The sequence below is a fragment of the Ananas comosus genome, linkage group 4, assembly GCF_001540865.1.
Source record: "Ananas comosus cultivar F153 linkage group 4, ASM154086v1, whole genome shotgun sequence".
In the NCBI taxonomy this organism is placed as follows: domain Eukaryota; kingdom Viridiplantae; phylum Streptophyta; class Magnoliopsida; order Poales; family Bromeliaceae; genus Ananas; species Ananas comosus.
In genome coordinates, this window is record NC_033624.1 from 3,359,179 (window position 1) to 3,383,025 (window position 23,847).

General features: G+C 34.7%; 2 protein-coding genes across 5 annotated transcripts; one reads left to right on the forward strand and one right to left on the reverse strand.

Annotated features, from left to right (window-relative positions):
• LOC109709603 (7-methylguanosine phosphate-specific 5'-nucleotidase A) lies at window positions 5,525-12,164 on the forward strand. 4 transcript variants are annotated; one of them, XR_002216165.1, is made up of 10 exons: window positions 5,525-5,930; window positions 6,023-6,083; window positions 6,688-6,820; window positions 7,986-8,109; window positions 9,340-9,396; window positions 9,491-9,587; window positions 10,529-10,736; window positions 11,436-11,496; window positions 11,627-11,748; window positions 11,952-12,164. XR_002216165.1 is itself a non-coding variant. In XM_020231908.1 (9 exons), exons 1-9 carry the CDS (start codon window positions 5,556-5,558, stop codon window positions 11,687-11,689), a joined length of 1,179 nt encoding a protein of 392 aa, XP_020087497.1. In that variant the 5' UTR covers window positions 5,525-5,555; the 3' UTR covers window positions 11,690-12,164. The 4 variants fall into 4 exon arrangements, 3 of the variants coding, with proteins under 3 accessions (XP_020087497.1, XP_020087496.1, XP_020087498.1); XM_020231908.1 differs by having other exon boundaries at window positions 6,023-6,087; window positions 6,692-6,820; window positions 11,627-12,164; XM_020231907.1 differs by having other exon boundaries at window positions 11,627-12,164.
• Window positions 14,962-19,815, reverse strand: LOC109709404. The gene is made up of 4 exons (XM_020231627.1): window positions 19,161-19,815; window positions 17,784-17,924; window positions 16,729-17,385; window positions 14,962-16,311 (listed from the first exon to the last, which is right to left on the reverse strand). Exons 1-4 carry the CDS (start codon window positions 19,512-19,514, stop codon window positions 15,277-15,279), a joined length of 2,187 nt encoding a protein of 728 aa, XP_020087216.1. The 5' UTR covers window positions 19,515-19,815; the 3' UTR covers window positions 14,962-15,276.

The window sequence follows — 23,847 nt, forward strand, 5'->3', positions numbered from 1 at the left end:
GGAGTATCCATATCCATTGACTCCTATTATAAAGAGTATAATAGCCCGCAATTTATAATAATGTATATATATATATATATATAATATATATAGATGAGGCTACATTAATGCTATCCGGAAGCACGGAGCTTCACGTCATTCCAGTCGTTCTTCGATGTTCTGACTTCGAATCGTCCGATCGCTCCGTTAGAACTTGATCTAAGAGTATTTGAAGAGTACTGAGAAATAATTTTATGATTTATACGAATTCATTTGCTAGTGAACAAGTTGACTCAAAATCAACGGATGAAAATAAAATCTACAAATGTATAATATGACAATTAAAATTTTAATCAAAGATATTGATCTTGTTTTGATAGTATAAAAATTTTCTATCAAAAAATTTACGGTCGATTGGATATTCTACCAAACCGTTAAACTTTGCAACGGCTCACTACGACCATTGAAATTTGTGGATTTTGAGCAATTTGATCAAGGCAACATGAATCGAAAATAAATTAATTTTTTCTAGGTACTTCTCATACTACCTAGAATCAGTTTAACGGAGACGTGATCGAAGATTCGAAAGTCGCAACATCAAAACTGAGCTGCGAAGCACGGAAGGCTCCGTGGCTTCCGATACTATAGTAGCCTCAACTCTATATATATATATAATAATATATATCGTATAAGTAATATATATATGTATTATTTATTTGATTAATTTAAATTTTGCTAAAAGTTATGTAAGAGGTATATAAAGAATTATCTAAGTTTGAAGTGAGAGTTATATTGGGAGTTATGGTTATACAGAATTTAAAGAAATTCTATATTCAGAATAATGTATGTAGAATAAATTTTAGATATTATGTATGGGAACTTTTTGGGAGATTATGTATGTAAAGTTATGTTAGAGAGTATAATAGAGATTTTTTGTAATGTTAGAAGGTAAAATGTTATAAATGGAATGGTAAAGAATTAATCTTTTATGAAATTAATTAATATGGATAATATATATAAACTGAAAAGCTGATTACATAGTATACTTATTGTTAGTTAAACTAATCAAATTATAGTTAGAAATAATGAAATGTATGAAAATATTAAAGTATTTGAATATATATAGTAACTGCACATAAAGATAAAAATATTTCACCTTCAATTAACTTCAAATGTGAATATATTTTTATTAAATATATGTAACTCATATGGAAAAATAAAAGGCCCAAACACTTTTTAATTGTAAAGATTTATAAAATAAATAATTTAAAGAGCTTAATTAATAAGATAAATCTAAGAGATTTATAATAATTCATGAATATAAATAACAAACGCACCACATATTTATATTCAATATTATAAAAATTACTTTTTTTGTTAAAAACTAAATTGGCTCTTTTTGTAATAAAATAACTAAAAAATACTTGATTTTTCAATTTTGCAACTCTAGTCCAACTTTTAATGGTTTTGCAGATTCGATCGATTTTTTCTTTTTTTAAATGTTCAAACTAACCACTTTTTAAAATACCGTGACAAATACATACCTTAAATAATTTTAAAAAATATAATGACACAAGTTATTATTAGTAGGCTTATTAGAAACACATATTATTATTTAATTAACATATATAAAAATACATGATAATTTTTTAAGGTGTTTTTTTAATTTAGTCCCTGGGCAAATTTTTATTTTAAAAATTAGTCCTGTAAAAATTTAATTTGCGAAAAATTGCCGACCTGGCACGCATGGCAGCACGTCAGCAGCCACAAGGCAGGGCATGGTCAGGTGTGTTAGGTTGAACACACGGTGGAATGATCGCGCTTGTGTTTCTAATTTATATTATTGTCTCTTTTCTTTTAGTGTCAACGAGGTCGGATTTAGGATCGGTTTTTTAAAAAATCCGAAATCGATCCGAAATCAATAATGTAAAAAATCCGAACACAAATCGGCAACCGCGGCGGGTTTTAAAATTCATCACCCATATAACTTTAATATGGGTATGGGATTTTTAAACTTGTCTGCGGTTCGGATTCAGGTTTGGGTTTTAATTTGATCTTGGATTCGATTCGGTTGTTTGAAAATTCGATCAACCCGACCCGGTTGCACGTCCCTAAACAGAAGAAAAGAATATAAACATGAAACACCGGAATGGTTCACCGTTCAACTTACAACACCAGGCCCCAGCTCTGCCCGGCGTGGGGCGTTGACGCTGGGCCTGCGTGGCAAAGGCAGGGCCGATTTTTGCCAAATTAAATTTTGACAGGGTCTATCTTAAAAAAATAAAAAATGTCAGGGTGTCATTTGGCAAAAACAGCCATTTTTAAATTATTTCTTGCACTATAGTATTTGATTAGAAATTTAAATTACCATGATAAGATGATCAATATCCTTTTTCAAATAGCAATAAAAAATACATGTATTAATATATGCGTTAAAAAACGAAATGATAAGTATATTAACAAGCTATTCATTTTCTAGAAACGAATTTTTCATTTTAAACTATACCAATAAATAATAAAAAAATACCATGGAACTTTTTTACCAATTTGATAAAAAAATTCATTATTTTGTGGCTTTTGCAAAAACTAGAGCCAGTCTTTTTCGATTTTGGCAGATTTGTTCGTTTTTTTTCAGCAAAGCTGATCAAATATCCTTAATTCTCTTTTCCTTCCTCAGATTCTCTCTCCTCTTACGTTTCTTCGTTATCTCGTTTTTTTTTTTCTCGCCGAAAAAAGTAATGAGCACGGAGGCGGAAATGGTCCGCGCTCGCTACGTCACCTCGATGCTCTCGCCCTCGCTTGCCCTTGCCACACATACCCCACCGTTCCTCGCCCGAGCCCTGCAAGCCGCAACGCTACTTTTTTTTAATTTTTTTCTTTTCTTTTCTTCCTTGATCTCCTTCTACCGTCTCCGGACGACGACGCACTCTCCTCTGCTCTTTCCCACCCTCTCTCGCCTCTCCCATGTCTCTCCTTCCTACTATTGCCTCCGATGAACGATGATTTTCGCCGGCGCCGACGCCGACGAACGTCCAGTGCCAGCGCCTGCAGCTTCGGAGCGGGGGTCGCTTAGCGGCGCGACGTCTAGCCGGCGCTGTGGCTGTGGCAGAGGGGTTAACAAAAAATATTATAGAACAAACAATAAATAAATAAGATTAAAAACATTATATAAAAAAGAAGGATGAAAGATGAAAATGCATCGTTAAACAGTGGCAAAAAAAATATAAGTTGCACTACTTAAGATGTAGAACTTAGCTTTAAGTGAAAATATCCACTCTTTAGAAACGAAAATTTACACTCTTTGCAGAGATATTTACACTATTTCCTTCTATTGCATGCTCTTTTCAGATTAAACTGCATCCATAAGAGAAAGTTACACTCTTTAAACGAAAGTTGACACTGTTCTCCCCTCCGTCTTGTTGCCCATTTTCTCCTCCTCCTGTTACATGTTTTTTATCTTATGCACACAATTTGTAAGAAGAATATTTATACGTGTTTCTCGCTCTTCTTAGGCAGATCTGTTCTTCTCTGTCCAACATGTTCTCCCTCCTGTTATAATTATTTTTTATTAATCTTAAACTGCACTCTTTAAAAAATATTTATAACTGTTTCTTCTCTTGTTTCACACTGTTTTTTCTCTTGTTGTCATCTATTATTGAAAAAAAATAGGCAATAAGAGAAAAACAGTACAATAGAAGAGGAGAAACAGTATCAATTATCTCTTAAAAGGGGTGCAGTTTAAGATAAAAATAGTGTAAACAGGAGAGAAATGGTGCAACAAAGAGAAACAGTGCTAACTAAGAGAAATACAGTAATAAATATCTTTAAAGGGGTCAAGTTTAAGATAAAAATAGTGTAACTAAGAGGAGAAATGTGCAAGAGAAAAACAGTGCAACCTTCCATTAAAGAGGTGTAACTTTCATCTTAATGGATACAGTTTACATCTGAAAAGAGGTGCAATAAGAAAAAAAATAGTGTAAATAATCTCTCAAGAGTGTAATTTTTTGTTTAAAAAGTGTAATTTTCATTAAAGCTGCACGTTATACATTTTAAGTAATGCAACTGTTAATTAATTTTTTATTGCATTAACGAGGAATTTCATCTTATCCTTCTTATTCTATAAGTTTTTATCTTTATTTTTTTTCTTTCGCGTTTTTTTATATTTTTGGTCACCGCATATCTCCAACGGTCACAGCGCGCGGCGACGACGTTCGCAAGGACCCCCGCTCCTGAGGGCTGCAGCGCCGCCAGTGACCTCACACGGTGCCGGAGTCGCCCAACTGAAGATGCATCGTCGTCGGAGCTGCAGAGGAAAGAGAGGGAGAGACGAGAGAAGGGCGGAGAAGTGGGGGCAAGAAGAGGCGTCGTCGTTGGAGAAAAGTGTATGATAGTCGAAGAGATAAAAAAAAAAAGGGTCGTCAGGTGGCGCTTCGGCGGGAGTCGGAGGAAGGAAGATGGGGGTGTGGGGCGGGTGAGAGTAAGGATGCGCCGGACAAAATCGAAGCAGGCCGCCTCCCGCTCTGTCCTGGCGTTTCTGTGGGAAGAGAAAGAAAAAAAAAAGAACGAAAGAATAAAAGAGGAGAGAGAAAAAGGTATAGACGTCTCCGCTCCGTCTCCAGCCGCTCTCTGGGAAGAAGAAAAAAAAAACGAGAGAAACGAAGAATGAAGAGAAAGAGGATAAGAGAAAAAAGGTATAAGGGTATTTGGTCCCCCAAATTTGCTGAAAAAGCGGACGAATATGGCCAAAAACCGAAAAAGGTGCGTCCGATTTTGCAAAAGTCCAAAATAAGTGAATTTTTATGGCAAATTTGGCCAAACTTTATTATTATTCATAATACAATAATATATTATTTTAATTACAAATCCTTGAAAAGAAAGAGTTCACCGAACGCGCAACGCTCAACAGATGGATGAGAAATGTAAAATAATCATGAAATATTAAAATAAAACAGCACCACATTTTATTTCATATTTATAAAAGTTACTTTTTTGAAAAAATATAATTGCTTTTTGTATAAATAAAAATCTATTGATTTTCAACTTGCAAAACTTAGTCCAACTTTACGGTTTTTGCAGATTCGATCCGATTTTTAAAAATGTTAAACTACCACTTTTAAAATATGAAAAATACATACATAAATAAAAAAATATAACTTACAAGTCATTATTGGTAGTTATTAGAAACACAATATATTTTAATTAACATATAAATAAAAATACATGAAAATTTAATATTCTTCATAATATATTTGATTTAAATTTACCAAATTACCCTCGACTAAAATGATCAAACTATTCTTTTTCAAAATCAATAAAAAATACATGCATTAAATATCTTAAAAAATACAACTTGATAAGTCATTATTACAACTATTCATTTTCTAGAAACGAATTTTTCATTTAATATATAAATAAATAATAAAAAATACACGGAACTTTTTAATTATTATTCATAATACATAAATATTAATTTTAATTTTACCAAATTGCCCTTGAAAGGAATAGAGTTCACCGAACGCGCACGCTCACGGAGGATGCCATTATTATCCAAACCATTTGGGCGCTTTCACAATCCCATGAACCAGTACCACGTGAAACTGCGTTGCATCCGCCGCGGCGCGTCCTCCACTACCCTCGCCCTCCTCGGCCTCCTGCGTTCCCGCCACCGCGCGCCAAACTCTCCGGCCAAAACCCTCCCGCGCCGCACCGCATTACCCCTCCCCGTCCCCGCATCCGCTCCCCCTTCGCGCGCATTTCCCCTCCGCCTCTCCCCTCCCCTCTCCTCCCCGCCTTCTAGGGTTTCGATTCGCCGTCGCCTTCTTCGCCTCCGCCCTCGCTCCGCGCCGCATAGCCCGCCGATCATGTCCTCCTCCGAGGTCGTGATCCCGAACCCTGAATCGCTGGAGAAGAAGAAGGGTTCGATGCGGAACGGTGGTAGGAGCAAGCTCCAGGTGAGTAGTTTCCGTGCCCTGAGTTTTTTATCGTGACCTCCGTATCTGAAGTGCTGTTGCTGTAATCGCTTCTATGTGTTGCCGATCTTTAGGTCATCGCCGACTTCGATGGCACGCTCACGAGGTATTGGTACAATGGTAGCCGTGGACAGAGTAGGTTGCATATGATCTCGTGTAGTTGTTGATTATGTAGTTAGCTAGTGCTTAGCCGGGCTTTTGGAACAGCTTCTCTGCTTTTAGAAGCAAAGTACGGTATTTGGTTGGGGTGGGAATCCAAAATGTGCTTTTGGGTACACAAGTGGGAGCTTCTGTTTCTTGTTGTAGCAGATCGAATCTTCGAAAGCCTTAGTCAGGACCACATTAGCTAAGCTCCTAAGATTCATAGGAGGTTCTGCAGAAGTGCTATTAGGAGCTTCTGCAGAAGTGTTATTTGACTGAAGTTGTTCGAAAAGACATTGATAGCATTTCCATCAACATCTGTACATAAATATATTCTTTGAGAAAGTATAGCAAATGCAAAATGTTTAAATCAGAGATTCTACTTTCGTAGCCCAGAAGCTCATTTTAGCTTCTCAGCACTTCAGAAACCCCGGATAAGTGGAAGCTTGTGTTGCCAAATGCCTAGTTTTCAGAAACTTTTGCTTTTCAGAGTAGAGAAGTTGTAGTGGAAGCTAGGCTAAACAGGAACTTATGGAGAGTGGATTTGAGGATTATAGTGTGGTTGCTTTTGCTCATTATGTTTTTATCATGTTTTTAGCCAGCCATGGCCTATTGCAGCAAGGGAACCCAGAGTATGACGCCAAGAGGGAGGCATTGTTTGAGTACTATCATCCGTTGGAGATTTCACCCACAATACCCATTGAAGAGAAAACAAAGCTCATGGAGGAGTGGTAATCTTTGATTTTCTTTCATATTGCCATTTTGTGTTTCAGTTTTGAGGTTGAAATTTACCATTTCTTGACGTGTCGCTTGTTATGCACTATTCTCTCAATGAATTCCTCTTTTTTTTGTTCTTTTAACTGTGGTCTAACTGGAATTCCAAGAGCATGGAACTTGTTTAGTCTAATTTTGCCATTGCTTGAAGGGAAAGTTACGTCAAACGCGTGAATTTTTGGATTCCTTCAGATCATGACCCATACATAAAAGGTAAAAAAAAGACTGCACGGTCAATCTGTCCTTTTCAATTAACGATGCCGCTGTCATTGCTGTTTGTTTTCTTTAACATAGTTAGTCACATGAAGCCAAAATGAATGCCTCTAAACTCATCTAAGCATTCAAAAGGGCATGAGAGCTGAACTTTTAATGGTAAGGTAACAATCATGTTCTAACGCCAGTTATATAAATTGACATAAGTTTCTTCTGGTTGCTTTACTGGAACAGGCTTTTTTTTTTTTTTTTCATTTCCATTGCTCTTGTTTAAGTCGGTTGGTAATATACTATTGCGGCAAAGTTCCAGAGTGTTGATGTATATTCCCTTATTTCAGTACTGCTTGTAGAACTTTCGGGACCTTTCATGTTATCTATTTTCAAGTCACAGCAGATTACTATCTTCTGGATGATTAACTAGAAGTAACTTGAACTAAACTTGATCTCTCTCGCCTAAATTTTTAAGGTACGTTAGTTGAGCCCTTTGTTGATACTGTCGTATTTGAACATTTTCCTTGATCTTAAGCACATTATCAGTAAATGTTCCTGTCTTAGTTATATATCACATGCAATTATTCGATGGATGCAAATTTGCTGTCCTGAAAATTGTGAAATCTGCTTGTTACTCAATGGCCTATCCCTCATACAAGCTAGAAAGTTAGATAGTTAGGTCATATTTCATTTTGTATTCTGTTGAATTCAATATAAATCACACATGCAAGTAAATATCTGGTCCTAGGTGGAACCTGCTTGTTGCTTAATGACTATGTTATCTCTGATATCAACCAAAATAGTTGGAAAGTTGGGTCATATTCCTTTTCTGTATTTTTTTGGATACTACATCTTAATCAGAGATACAAGTAAATTCCAGGCCCCACGGATTCTAAGCATATCTGTTCGTTGTTACAGGTGGGAGAAAACACATGGTCTTCTTATTGAGGGTGGCCTTACTTATGATGCCATTAAGAAATCTGTTACTGAAGCTACGATTTCTTTCAGAGATGGTGTGGTTGAGCTGTTTGAGTTCTTAGAGGTAACTAGCAGTGTTTTAAATAGCGGCCGCTATAGTGGATTTTATGTGCTACCGCTACGCTATAATATGTAAATCGGTATATAGCGGATCTGGTTCATAGCGGCCGCTTGAGCGGCATAGGGCCCCCAGCTAAGGCGGCCGCTATAAAGCGGTTGGAAGGCGGGTACTATGAGCTCAAACCTTTAAAAAGTGCAAACAGGTTAAAATAGCTTATCGGGTCAGATTCTTAAATGAAATATAAAGATCAAATCCTGTTTCTAAGGGTTTGGAAGATAATTATTTACCTAAGATATCCTTTTTGACATTCATTTACAAGTTGTTTAGATTTTTAATGGATTATAGATTTTCAAGTTCTATGTCTTTTTGGTTTGCTAAATATTTTAAAGTTATCTTAAATTCTAAATAGATAATGACATTAAATATATGTAAGGTTGCAATACTAAAAAAAAAAGAATAGAATGATTAGTTTACTTTTCTTCAAAATTATTTGTATTTTTTATAAGGAACATAAACATATTAAATTTGCTTTTATGAAACCTGTTATGGGTTCATAGCCCCCGCTATGGCGCCCGCTATCCGCTTTCCGCTTTCCGCTATGAGACTCTCCAAACGCTATGTACCCGTTATCTGCTATTTACAACTTTGGAGGTAAGGAATTATCATGCATGATTTTTGAATAGTGTAAAAAAGTTGTATGCATATATTTGACTTTTAAATTTGATCAGCATAAAAAATAACGAAACTAATAGCCACTTTAACTTCAAGAATTTTCTTGGCTGCTAGTCATGTTCTTTTCGGGAGAGAATATCACTGTAACTATTTCATTGTAATTAGCGTAACAGATAGATTACCTGCTATAAGGGAAAGTCATTTAAATCTAGAGGCAATTACATTGTAGCATCATTACTTTTCACATTACCCTAAACCCCTGTAACATATTTTCATTCATACATCATGAAAAAGCAGCTGCTTATGAAAATACCCGTAAGTGGGAAGTCATCCACTCCATGGGGTGAAGTTGGTTTGGCTATTAGAAGTTTTATTGAAAAGGGGCATCCTTATAGGTATGAGCATACAGCTATATATATAAGAAAAAGATTTTGAAGGGCATAAAAGAAAAGTCACATTCTGCAGTTATATATATGACACCTAGATAGATGAATTTTCTTGGGAATATGTGTAAATATCTATTCTAAGAATTGTATCTAATATACATTTCTGTAATTTCAGGAGAGAGACATCCCTGTTTTAGTATTTTCTGCTGGTCTAGCAGACATTATCGAAGAGGTTAGTCTAAATTAAGAAGTAGCATTCTGTATCATGATAATTATTTTTTTGGACACTAAATGATGAAAAGAGTTATTTCTTGTTACTTATCCAGGTCTTCAGGCAGAAACTTCATAGATCTTTCAAGAACATCAAGGTTGTATCCAATAGGATGGTGTTCGATGAAAATGGCCGTCTTGTAGCCTTTAAAGGTGAATCTTGAGTTTTCTGTCTCTCTGAGACTTTAGTACTCTTATAAAGTCTCTTCCTTTTAAAACTTTTAGCTGTGAATGTGTGGATTGAACTTAGTATATAACATCCCTGAGATCTTTGCTGAGTTCCAGTTTAGTCCTCATTCTTTGATCTTAAGCATTTCACTCCTGAAGTCATTAGTGTTTCTCTGTTGACGTTGCTCGGTGTCAAACCTCATTGGTGGAACTACCTGCGAGCCCAATGTGGTTGCCACATATGATCCACAAAGCAGCAACATCTTTCCTAAATCACTCTCAAAATTGAAGAACTATCATCGTACAAAATATGTTGCTTTGATTATCAAAGGATTTTCAACCTTTGATCTTAAAAGATACTGTGTTTTTGTGAGGTGTACCTGACTGAAAGTGGCAGCATGCACTTTGTTAGCAGCCACATGGCGGCAACATTATACTTCTTTTAGTCCCATTAATGGCATTGGATGGGAGCGACTATAATAAAACACGAGTTTAAGGAGTTAAATACCCAAACATAAAGATCAAGGTCTGAGGCGAAGCTGAGCAGAGAATTCAGGGAATATCAGTTCAATTTACCATTCAACTATATTTCTAAAATATAGTGCAGTTAGATTTTCCTACTCATCTTTCGAGGGACTGTTTAACTTTTCATGTTGTAAGCCATTAAATATCTTCAACTACACAAACTATCGATCATAGTACGAGTCTTTAACATATGAGGAACCATAGAATTTTTAAGTATCCAAAATGCCTAATTTTTAAGTTTAGAATATGACTTAAACAGAAGCAGTGTGTCATTTTGACCAATTCGCCAATATTTTTGTGCAGTCATGCATGACAAGATGATTTACTCTTCATTTATTTGATTACCACTTGTTTGTTGCTCGGTACTGATGCCTTTCCTTTTTTTGTGCTGCTGAACTCAGGGAAAACCATTCATGTTCTGAACAAAAACGAGCATGCCTTGGATATGGCTGCTCCTGTTCATGATAAATTTGGGGATTTAAATGGTTCGAATGATGACACCACTTTGGTGAAGAAGAGGACCAATGTTATACTGCTAGGTGATCATATCGGGGACTTGGGCATGTCTGATGGCGTGAACTTTGAAAATCGGATAGCTGTTGGATTTCTGTAAGTAACGCTCCCTTTTTCTTCGAAATTTTCAATTGAATGGCACAGAGGGAGCCTGGCTGCAATATGCAAATGGGATTCGTATGCAAGTATTAAAAAAATGGGGCATTTACGTAGAAATCCAGCAAAATCATCAATTCACAATTATGCCCCTGTAAATTTTAAATGCTTATTTGTAGCCCTTCCCTTACCCATACCATTTCTTAACCACATACCATTTATCTCAAGTTAGGGAGTCATCCAATTCATCTGGAGAAATTTGGTTTCCATTTAGGAAAGGTTTTTTAAGATGGGCATTTATGCAAGTATAAGAGGTATATAGGTGCAAACTTTTTTGGACAGTACCATTTACCACAATGAAGTGGCTCTAACTAATAATAAGAGGTGATAATTAGCTCATGCTTTTCTTTCATTTTCAGCAATTGTGGAAGTTTTGTTAGCAAGATATGTCTTACCATATAAACTATGTTCCGTCCCTGGCATTGAATGGTGCTCACTGCTGTAATATGTATTGTCTGCTTTCTGTATAATAATTAGCCTTCTAAAATCTATTTCATGCTTAAGGCCATTTGCAAATAAAATCAACCCTTCAGAAGGAGAAAAATATCTATTTCACTCAAATCTTGTATTTTTGTTTCTCTGAATCCTTTTGCAGCTTCTAGCATTATCCTTGTAATTAATGTAGAGTCGCCCTTTCAGGAACAGCAATGTGGAAAAATCACTTAAAGATTACTGCAACACATTCGATGTTGTGTATCTGGTGAGCAACTGCTTGAAAGTTCAATTCTAAATTTTGTTTTTCTTTTTTCGCTCTTAAATTCCAGTTAAACTTGTTCTTAGGATTTTTTTTTTTTTTTTTCCTTTTCACCTTATAATGAATATCTGTGTAGAACGATGCGTCAATGTGGGGAGTCGTCGAGCTCGTATCTGAACTCTGTCCTTTGGATGACTGATATCGTCGTCCTGTTTTGCATTCTGGCCCTACCAACTTGCTAATTTACGGTGCATCAGCGTAAGTTACTTATAACACATTGCAAAAGGTTTCTTTTATTGAAGCTGATAATTTTGTTATTACCTCTAAGAAATTCCACTCCGCCGCTCGTAGGATTGTGGAAGCCTTTTGCTCATTCTATCAAATTTATGTAATAACTGCACATATTACTTGGCAGGAAATTTAGAATTTCAGTTCTACACTAAATCTAGAATATTTTGAAGGTCTAGAGCAGCAATAAAGACTTTTTAAAGCACTCAGCGCTACCGCGAATCAGGTTTTGTCGTCGCATTTCTGTATCATTTCTATACTATGGCTTTGTTTGGGATTGCTGTGAGGGCGCGCTGTTTAACAAGCCATTCTTTCTCCTTTTTCCAAAAGAGAAACTCCTCTATCACAGCTATTTCATATAGAAATACCAACATCAGATTAATGGTCTTCATATTACAAAAAAAATATATGAATAATTTTTGGAAACTATTATTTGATAATGAAATCACCATATCATATGGTGCTGCAAGAAGAATGTTTTTAAGGTATATTTTATATGTTATGTGTTCCGCAGGGGTGCTTTTAGAAGCACGGAGGCTTTTGTGCTCGTTTTGTCTTTGATGATAGCATTTGAATCCACAATAAGTTTTGTCGGATTTGTATAGAGTATTTGTTCAAGTATCGAGAAAATAAATTTTGTGATTTTTTTTATTCTATTTGCCTAGCGATTGAATGGGCCCAATTAATAATTTTAATATCGGTGTGAGTTGTTGCAAGTTTAATAGTCGAGAAATATTCAGATGAGGTAAAAATCCTATCTTACAAGATCACTATCTCTTATATAAAATTTTACTGTTGTATCATTATTTTCTGTTAGATTTTTATTTGCAACCTTGATTTTGAGTCTTTACCATCACTAAACAAATAATATTAAAAAATTTTAAAAACATATTTTTTTTATATATTTTAAATGCTTTAGATTAAGTCTACCGAAATTGATCGCTTATTGGGAAATTCCATAATATAAAACGCCTTTAGAGTACTGTAGATTTTGTGCAAAAACATCTTTACTGGACTCAATATATATATATTATAATAATTGCTAATAAAAAAACCGATCTTTTCTTGCTCGGAAAATGCTATTTTACTTGCTTGTAAGGGGTGTGTACATTCTCTTTTTTTTCTTTTTTTTTTTCTTTTTTCTTTTTTTTTTGAGAGAGATAGGTAGCACGTTATCCATTTCGTTTATTTCATTCAAAAATAAATTTAGCTGAAAATATGAATCAACTAGGATTTAAACTTGAGATCTCGGATACTAATCACTAAGTTTTTTGTCACTTGCTCTAGAGATGGTCGGTGGACGAGCACATCTTTAAACCTTTAGATTTAATGGTTGATATATTATGTTTTTATTAGGATTTAGTAAAGAAATTAGAAAAAAGAAAAAAAGGCGAGTGAGTTGTTTATGTATACAGTATACAGACGTAAGATTTTGTATCTATCTACAGGACTAGTATGGGTGTGCTGAGTATTGTTGCTCTTCTTATCCGACGAGGGGTTTTGACCGTCAGATAAAAATGGATCGAGACTTGTGTGTGCGGAAGAGCACTTCCTATCTGAGTGCCCGCAACCACGCCACTTCACATCTCACTGTCGGCCACCGTCGTTGGCAGGAAACATGCTCGACCGCCCAACAAGACCTCAAANCCCCCCCTCGTGTGCTGGTGGGGGCGGCCACCACGAAAAATTCTAAAATATAGCGAGTATATTGGTGACGTGGCGTAACAAATCAATCAAATATTTTTTTTTTAGAAATATATGCATGTACCATTATGATTATAAAAAAAATATTTTTATTATATTTTTGTTTGAAAAAAATACTCCCCCCCCCGTGTGCTGGTGGGGGCCGCCACCACGAAAAATTCTAGAATATAGCGGGTATATTGGTGACGTGGCGTAATAAATCAATCAAATATTTTTTTTTAGGAATATATGCATGTCCCATTATGATTATAAAAAAAATATTTTTATTATATTTTTATTTAAAAAAAATATATATAATTGACTTGTTATTGATGTCGTGACGACAGTATAGAATTCCTCCACTACCACCACCACCACCACCGGATTGAGTTTGCCATCATTGACCGCCCCACAAAAGTCGACGTCAGCTTTCGTCCGGTTTTCTTACATCAATATCGCCGCATGATGACCTCCTCGCCTTCTCTGTCTCTAATCAATTACATTTATTTAAATAATATAATAAAATTATTTTTTTTAAAAGTAATTTGGCACGAGTGAATTCTAAAAATCTAGGAAGGGCACCGTATTATCGTGACCGTTCATATTTTAGATTTTTTTTCTTTGCTCTTCGAAAGATAGTTCCAGAAATAATTCAATGTTATTGATTTAGCTTCTTCAAAAGTCTATATAAAAAAAATATAAATTTTTCTAGAACTACTGAAAAATTAGGGACTTAAAAATTACTCCATTTTGCAGTAATTTGGTCGCTGTCAAAAATATAAAGAGAAACTGAGCGAGCTAATATACTTTTGGCCTACTAGTACTATTTAGAGAGCTAGGTTGGTATACTATCGTAGCACAGAGACCTCCGTGTTACCAAGTTATTTTTAATGATGACACTTTCAAATCGACGATCGGCTCCGTTAGAATTGATCTACACTATTGAAAGTATTTGAAAACTAAATTTCATAATTTTTTTATATCAATTACCTATCAAAAGAGTGGTCTAAAAATAAACGGCTGAAAATAAAAATTTCATAAAAAATGATGATAGAAGACTTGAATTTAAGATCAGAAATACTGATCTTACTCTAAATAGTAAAAAAAATTTTCTATAAAAATTTCATCTGATTTAAGTTGTTTTACACCACTAAATTTACAAATGCATCACATCTACCGTTAAAATTATCAATTTTGAGACCTTTTGATCACTAACCAAATAATATTAAAAAATTATAAAATTTAATTTTTAAGTATTTTTAATAATGTAGATCAAGTTTAACGAAACCGATCATCGATTTAAAAGCTGCATCATTAAAAAAAACTTGTTAGCACGGAAACTTCCGTACTACCAATAGTATACCAGTCTAGCTCCAATTTAGAAAGGGCTTTGCAAAACAATATTACAGCATAAAAATGTTGAGTTAATTCTATATTCTATATGTAATATTATTTCAACAAATCAAACAAATCCAATATAATACTAAAAGAAATATACACTTACGTAGCAAAAGAGGGACTATTCATTAATCAACAGGGTTAACAAATTACAAACGCCATTATAGATTAATCGCCGTCGGCGAGACAATAACCACCCTTTCTATACAAAATCAGGGCTTGGAGTAGAGCCAAATAACACGCATTACATACACACTGTAGTTTGTAGTTAGCTAGCTTAGATCAGATGTTACGGAGAGGAAACAAGAAGGAAAAACCTCTACTTCGTATCTTCGCTTGCCGCCGCTTTTTGCACTGCTCGGTCCCGGACACACTGCTAGAAATTACACCGAAGTTAGATACTAAGTAGAAACTTTTCTATACAACAATAACTGCCGGAGTTCGGGCGCATGCCGCCCCTGGATTGACGGGCCACGAGAGCTGTGAAACAGATCCTGCTTCTGGAGACGAAGAAGCTGAATCAGCCTCCTTGGATGATGATTCAGTATAATGGAACTCGATTTGTAGGCGATGATGCAACGGAGTCGACGCCAAAAGTCCTTTCTTGATATCGGCTTGCAGTTCCCTAACCGGAATCGCCGACAAGAAGCTCTTAATGTACTCTTTGCATGACTCTTTTCCCTTGCAAACGAGCTCGCCGTCGACAGCACGGTCGGAATTACTATCTCCAGAAGTGCTTTTCTTCTCAGTAGGGGTTCGGTGAATCAACGTATTTTTGTCGAACTTCAGGATGTAAGCTTGGTTACAACCTTCGTGTAACCTCTCTCCGAGTGTGTCTATAATGTAATAAGCATCACGCTCGACCTTCAACACGAAGAAGTGATCGTTCCAACTCACTATATAAATCTGAGGACTCTCGTCAAAAGTGGCGTCGGACCCAGCTCGGCTAATCTCATCCCATATGCTATCAAAAGACATCGCGCCATGAAGAAACTCGAAGCCATTATCATCGCCGGCACCATTAGGTTGGAAAAAGCCAATGAAGGAATTGCTGGGAAAAACAGATAGAGGGCAGATATTCGCCTGCAGAACAGTTTCCAGATCAAAGTGCTTGTCGGGGAAGTGCTTTAGGTAAAGTGGGTTCTCGCAGAGTCTTCTCCACTCGAGGGAGCCCTCTCGGATGAGGCTGTCGAACTGGGATTGAATGGGCATCATATTAGGGTTTGCATGAAGCCAGTCAGCGATGACAGCCACAAGTGCCGCGCATGCACTTTCTCCTGCAGCCCGCTCGCTTCTTTGGTCAATTGACGCGAAGAAGATCTGGGTGGACAGCTTTAAATGGCCGTCGCGGCTAACTATTTCCTTCGACTCCCAGCTGCCCACGGTGAAATTGTCGTCGCCAAAATCAGAGAACGAAGAGCGACCAAGGGAAATATCTTCATCCTTCTGTTTCTGCAACCCGAAAAGATTGTATTTTTTAAAATTTCTTTTGAGATAGTAAAGGAAACTAAAGAAGTGTGTTTCAATGAATAAACATATTTAGTTTGAGAGAATGAAGAAACTAAAAGACTATGATATTTTAAACAGTAAATTGTCAACAAGCTGTTTAAAACAAAAACAAAAACAAAACAAATAATACCACATAGCACGAACAAATAAAGATTCTTTTTAGGATCAGTAAACACGTAGATGGGATCGCACTTCCTATAGATGGATAGAAAAATCAAGTAACTATCACACAAAAACAATGCGGAGCATGCACTTAGCTTGCAACACCTTCGCAAAATCCTAATGAAATCATTTTCAAAGTTTATTAATGAGAAAACTGATTGAATAGAGAGAAAGGGAGAGCAAGCAACAGAAGCATACCCCTCCGAAGAGAGATTTCTCAGGCGAGCTCATCACCCTACGATCATAATCAATGTCATCGCCTCCCTCCTCTCTGTACCCCTTCTTCAACAAAGGCTCCCCTTTATTCTTCGGAGACCTGAAACTCAATTTCCTCCTTTTCCACGGCAAAATGCTCCGTTTCGATCCTTGAAACACAAATTGCTGCTCTTGCACGGATGAAGCCATCTCCTCCCTATTTGAAAACCCTACGTCTGATCTCCTGTGACTATAATAAACACAATCCACATCCTCACGACGTAAACCTCCCAAATTGTTAGCAAATGCTAATGTGCCGTAACTGAACGACTTTCTCACGCTAGAATTGTCCTCTTCTTTGTTGCTCTCCTCTTGTTCCCTTTCATCGAGATCATCGTCTAGAGAGTCTGTGTCGAGAGGATATATTGTGTTCTCCTCGCTGCCTTCATCGTCTTTAGAGGTTTTCTTGGGGCTTTGACTCGACACGATTTTTTTAAGAATGTTTACTTTTCTCAACCCTGCTCTAAAAACTGAGGGCTCGTCCTTTTCGGTTGGAGGTGCATCTCCAGAGGAAGGCGATAACGGACTCGGAGTAATAGGCCTCTGTACAGTGCCCAATGGTTCTTCTTGGAATCTCACTTCTGCTAGATAAAGTGTTATCTGCAACAAAAGAAAATTCCACATTTAAGATGAAAAACATGCGAAACCTCAATGACAATTGTGAACCATAACTGATCTTTTAGGAACTATATATGACATGCTTTGAATCTTCAAAAAAAAAAAAAAAGAAAAAAAAAGAAAAAAAAAGAAAAAAAGCCTTTTCGTGTGAATTTGCAACAACAGGGCATTTTTTTGTTTTACAACTTTCCATTTTTTTTTTTTTTTAACTTGAGGACCAAATTTCCCCTTTGCTAAAGAACCACTCCTTAGCGCTTATAATGATCAATGTGTAATGTGAAGCACATGAACCTGTTCCAAGCACCAATGTTGATCTGTTTCCTTAATCGAAAGGTCTTATGCTACCATAGCTTATCTCTAAATCATGTAATGAAACATACGTGAAGTGTCGGCGGGTCCACAACGTCAACACCATTAAGCAGAATCGGAAGGATCATCTCCATCTCCTCCTGAGCTGCAGATGCATACTCTGCGAGGTTCAGCGAGGCGGTTCCCAGAACCGACGGCTTGCTCTTCGATCCCTGCTTCAAACCATAATCCAGAAATTGAATTAGGTTTCACACTTCATGAGAGAAAGAAAATGTATTCACAATCATATATATAATAATTATTATAATATAGACTCCTCTTCTTTCTCAACCAAAGATACAAAATAATTGTCTTATCTACAGTGGTGTAAGATCGAGATCAAAAGGAAAAAATCACATTACTAAAAGGGTTAAAAAATATACAGAACTTATCTGAACTATGAACCACTTTGAATCAGAAATTTTGAAGTCAAAGTATCATTCACGGACTCAAATCAAAATCAAGATTTTGAAAGGTTGGATAGCCAACTCAAAATAGTGCATAGTTTAGATAAGTTCTGTACGTTTTTATATGCTAACCTCCATGATTCCATTTTTCTCAATCTTGCGAGGAAGATCAATCAATAATAATATTCTTTATTGGCAGAGGACTATTACTCCAAGAATAGCATCTCTTGTCCCCCCCTCAAGAAGAGGTAGATCAATAATAATAATAATAATAATAATAATCTAATTAATATTATCCGATATGGGACTATTGGGTGCGCGATCTATAAAGAATTACCAATTAAAAAAAATGGCCACTTTTGATAAGAATTAAGATTGACCATCAGATATTTTATAATGATTCAGTGGTAACCAAACAAAAAGTCAAAAAAAAGAAGAAAAGAAAATCAAGTCAGCACGAAAGTGTAATTGAATAAATCAAAGTCCATACTCCACACAACACGATTGAAGGAAAAAAAAAAAAATTAAGAAATGTTCACACCATGAGGTCACTAAGCACTAACTAAAGTTTACAAAAAAAAAAAAAAAGGGAGTTAAATTCCACTAAAAAACTTAGACAACATTAATAAAATTTTAATGAAAAGATCTGTTTGTTTCCAGGTTGTAAGATGACAAATTATTTAATAGGTCTAAATGTAGAGAGAGAGAGAGAGAGAGATCCCTAATTCCCCTTTCACAGTTATATATTAAAATGAAAACAAAAAGAGAGAAAAAAAAAACTTAACTTTTTCAATGACCCAAAGAATTTGAAAGATATCGATCAAACACTATCAAGAACTGTATTTTAGAACAACAATTAAGATAAATAAAAGTAAAAAATTGCCCCAAAAAGCTACTTCAAAAGAAACCCTAATTTAGGGAGCAAGCACAGGAAATCGAGGATCGGAGCAATCAAAAGAACTCAACGAAACCCTAATCAAAGGGGGAAATTACCGAACTCACATTGTTGGAGACGACGACGACGACGAAGGAGACCTCCCAGGGGTAAAAGGCGCCGCAAACCCCCTCCTTTTGCGACGTTAGCGTCACGTCGCTCTCGAACCCCTCGTTCTCCCACTCGGCCGCCGCCGCCGCCGCGGCGCCCCTCCCTTCCTCGTCAACCCTAACGTCCTCCTCCCTCGTGCGGTGGCTCCGCCTCGCCCTCCGCCGCAGCGACCCCAGCGCCGTCGCCCTCGGCCCCCTCCACCGCACCTCCGCCGCCACCCTCGCCCCCGCGGGCGCCCCCTCGAGCCGCCGCACCCCCACCCGCGCCCGGAACTTCCTCGCCGCCATGGGCGGCCACGGCCGCCACCTCATCGCCCCCCGCCGCGGCGGAGCCCCGGATCCCCCACGGAGTGGGCCTGAAAACCGCCAAAAAAAAAAGGAGCGAAAAATCGGGTTTTTACGCACCGGGGATCTCCCAAAGGAGCGGAGATCTCGCGAAAAGAGGGATTCGAGGGCGAAATCCGCGAGGGTTCGTCGAAATCGAGAGAGAGCGGGGAGTGGAATATCCGAGGAGAGAGAAAACACCCACGGAAATAGAGAGAGAGAGAGAGAGAGAGAGAGAGAGAGAGTGTGTGTGTGAGAGAGAGAGAGAGAGAGTGGGGCGTTGGAGAGAACGGTGCTCACGGGGTGGTGCAATTTATTATGAGGATTTTAATCGAGAATTTTTTTTTAAAAAAAAAGTGTAAAAATGTACGGTGGACCCCCAAGTATATGGTATTCGAAATTGGCCCCTCTTCTTTCTTTTTTTTAAAAAAAAAGTGTATGAAAAACCCCCAACTATCGGGTATTTTGAAATTTGCACCTCTTCTTTTTTCTCTTTTTTTTTTTTTTATGGTTAGGGGGTTTTGGCCTTTTGGGTGGGATCAAACCTACTAAACTTCTAACTATTTTTTTTTTTTTTATTCGAGTTTTTATGCTTAATTATTCAGATTACAAATTTTATCTAATTTAATAATTATACTACTTATTAATTATTAATCAATCTAGTTTTATTTATTAAAAATAATTAAAATTAACAAGTTAATAAAATTATTAATAAATTTGATAAAATTTTTTAGGTAAAAAAAATATAAAAATTATGTGAACTGTAGATCATTTTGATTCGATTATTTGATCTTTCAAAATTTTAATTTTAGTATCTAATTTTTTAATTTATTTAATTTAAGTTATTTTATGGATCATCGGTTTAAAATTTAAGATAGAGTTTATAATTACATGAACTATATAAAACGTACTAATTAAATTCGTAAAGACAAATGAATCACTCAAATTTTAAAATTAAAGAGCCATAATTACTCAAATCAAATAAATTAAAAAATTAAATAGTAAAATTGACCGTATTTGTATTTAATCATTTTCATTCTAAATAATAATAATAATATTATTATTATTATCATTATAGTAACGGTGACAAGTCGTATAAAATCAAATATGTACTTTCCTAGTAACAAAATAGCCCCAAGGAAAATTTTTTTTTTTTTTTTTTTTAGAAAAACCTCAAGGAGTAGTTAATTACTTAATAAGTGCCCTAACTATCCAAATATTCCTCACTCCTTTGAATTATTGTTTTTGTTGCAAAACTAATATTTTAGGCAAAGAAAATAAACGAAAGAGAAAATATGATAAATGTATTCTGTTAGTAACTTTCAATTTTTTAAAATACTCGCAAACCCGCAGAATAGAAAAATATTTATTAACTATTCATTATTCTCATGTGTACATACGCACAATAGAAGAGTATCTATTTATTGCTCAATATTCGGAGACACGCATAATAAGAGAATATCTATCAATTGTCCTATATGCACGAATTTTAATGTGTAGTATACACTTTAAACTAAATCCAAATTAGCATAAAATGCATGAATAATTTCCCAACTATTCGGATTTTTCGCACTTTGTCTAGATGTTTTTTGCTCAAGTAATTTAGTTCTAAACTTTTGCATAAGTGTTACTTTAGCATCTATTCATCATTAACGAAAATTTTACATGATCTTTTATTCTGTTTGAAGTAAATTTAAATGAGCAAATTATTTGTAAATAAAAAAGTAAAATGGATGTCCATGATTTTTTTTTTTTTTTTTTGATCACTAAGAAACTATGTATGTGACTTGCAGGTGAAAAAATAAATCATTTTATTAGGGGCATTATGTTGAGTATAAAAATCGAAAACATCATTTTCTCATAGCTTAAGTTATTAAAGATAAATGAATATTCCATAACATTTTACGTGAAATCAGAGTAAGAGGTGAGTATTTTATTTTTATATATGTATTAATAGAAGATTCTGAATTCGAGCCACGCCAAATTCTTTGGGTCATTTAGTTTTTTCCTATTTAATTATTTTACATGATCATAAATATCCTTCACATCTTAGGCCTATTAAAAAATTTGGAACCTAATAAAAGTTATTAGAGATTATCCATTATTCAACATTATTTTACACTTCACTAATCACTATGGGGCCATAACTAATTATGATTCCAACAATGTCATGATCATTGGGTTGCTCTATTGTTCATGTGAAATAAAAAAAAAAACTAAATTAAATAATTAATTGGAGGAATGTGGTGGACCCATTTTTCTTTTATATTATTAGCCCAACCACCAAATCTTAATTTTTCCTTCACAACAAAGGGAGAATGCAAGGATTGAAGTGGGGTGTATAGTATTTTGTATTCAAATGATAATGTAGGTAACAATATATTTAATAAAATTGGTACAAAATTTTAATCATTCTCATGTGACCAAGGGTCCCATTTACATTTAAGCTTTTAATTTTCTTTTCTTTTCTTTTCTTTTCTTTTTCTGTTCTTAAATAGCCTTCACCAGTTAATTTGCATAAAACTATCCAAAAGTAAATAAACAAATTATTCTAAAAAAAAAATAGTAAACTAAGAATTTATAAATACATTACTTCTCCAATGATATGTGTACATAGATTAAAAGTTTTTTATTAGCTAAAATAATATGTGCCTCATATTATTCCCTCAGTTTCTCACGAATATTATGATTTTATATGTACGATATATAGTTGTGTGTGGATATAGCAAAATGTTTTATTTTTGCTTCGACACATAATAATTCTAAACATTTCGCAGATGCAACTAAAACTATTTTAAAATATCTTTTTAAGTACTTCTTATAAAAGCTCAACTTAAACAATACTTATAATGTGTTATGTGGGACCTTTAAAAAATTAAGCCAGTTTCTAAAGCACTTTTACAAAGCTTCAATTTGCTTACAAGTGGAACCTAGTCAAGGACTCAAAACCTATTCTATTGGAAAGTTCATGGGTGAGCACTAAAATTGGTGGTGTACTCCTACTATACATTCCTCTTGTTTTTACTTTTTTTTATGACACAAAAAGTGAATAGATGAATAGAATATCCAAATATTCCAAAGCATAAGGACTTGTTTACAAAAATGTTTGTTATTGTAGTAATAAGTACTCCTACAATATACATTCCTCTTGGTTTTGTACTTATTCCTACAATAAAAAAAACCAGTACCAAAATTGATTTTATGCTATTGCATGGTTTGGGTATAAATAAGAATTAGCTATTACAGGTACATGTACAAATACGGGGATAAAAAAAATAGCGTTTGGATGAAAATTGAATTATTCCCTGGAATAAGAAAAATAGCCTGTGGATAGATAATATGGAATAAAAAAAATAGTGGGTAGTTATATATAGAAAATAAAAGTATTGGTGGGAATAGTTATACCAGCTTATTTCAGATACTCGAGAATTACTATTCTCGAATAAAAAATTTATGTTTAGGTATAAAAGAGGATAAGGGGTTATCCCTCCTCTTATCTCTGATCCAAACGCTACCTTAAATATCAAATACTCTATAAAAACAATAGGACAAGTTCATCATCCACGCAGAATTTTATTCTATGATAATGCGTTTGATTCCTATATAAGTAGAAATTATTTATTTCAGAAATAAAAACAAATTGAGGTAAAAGTAGTAACTAGATTAATTTTACGTTTGGATGCAAGTTGGGTTGTTTCTAAAAATTAGGTCAATAGTATTTGAATAGTTAGTTTGAAATAAAAAAAATAAAAATTATAATTTTAAATTTAAAATATTTTATCTAATTAATTATCATCAAAATATTAATTAAAAATAGTTCAATAAATTAATAAATTTATTAGCTATGAATAATATAATAAATTAATAAATATAAATATTAGTTAATTAATTAGTTAATTATAAAAATAACATAACTTTTTAGTAAGTTGGTAAATTATCTTAGTTAGATAATTAGTTAAAAATTAAATAGATTAGTCAAAATATTAATGATTGATCAATATATAAATATTAGTCATTTAATAAATTAAGTAAAATATTAATTTTAATTAGTTAATTAATTATAAATTATAAATTATTTAATTCTTTATCTATTAAGCAATATGTAATGACTTAAATATATTAATTAGATTAACTAATAATTTAATACCATAATTAAAATTAGATTAGACTTTAATTAACCTTATTCTTATTTGGAAACAAGCTTGTTCCAGCGATTGTTCCAGCGAAGTTATACCGAGTTATACCATCTTATTCCAAGAGCAGAAGAACTACTATTCTCAGATATCAAAAATAATATTTAGAAACAAAAAAAGGAAACAAG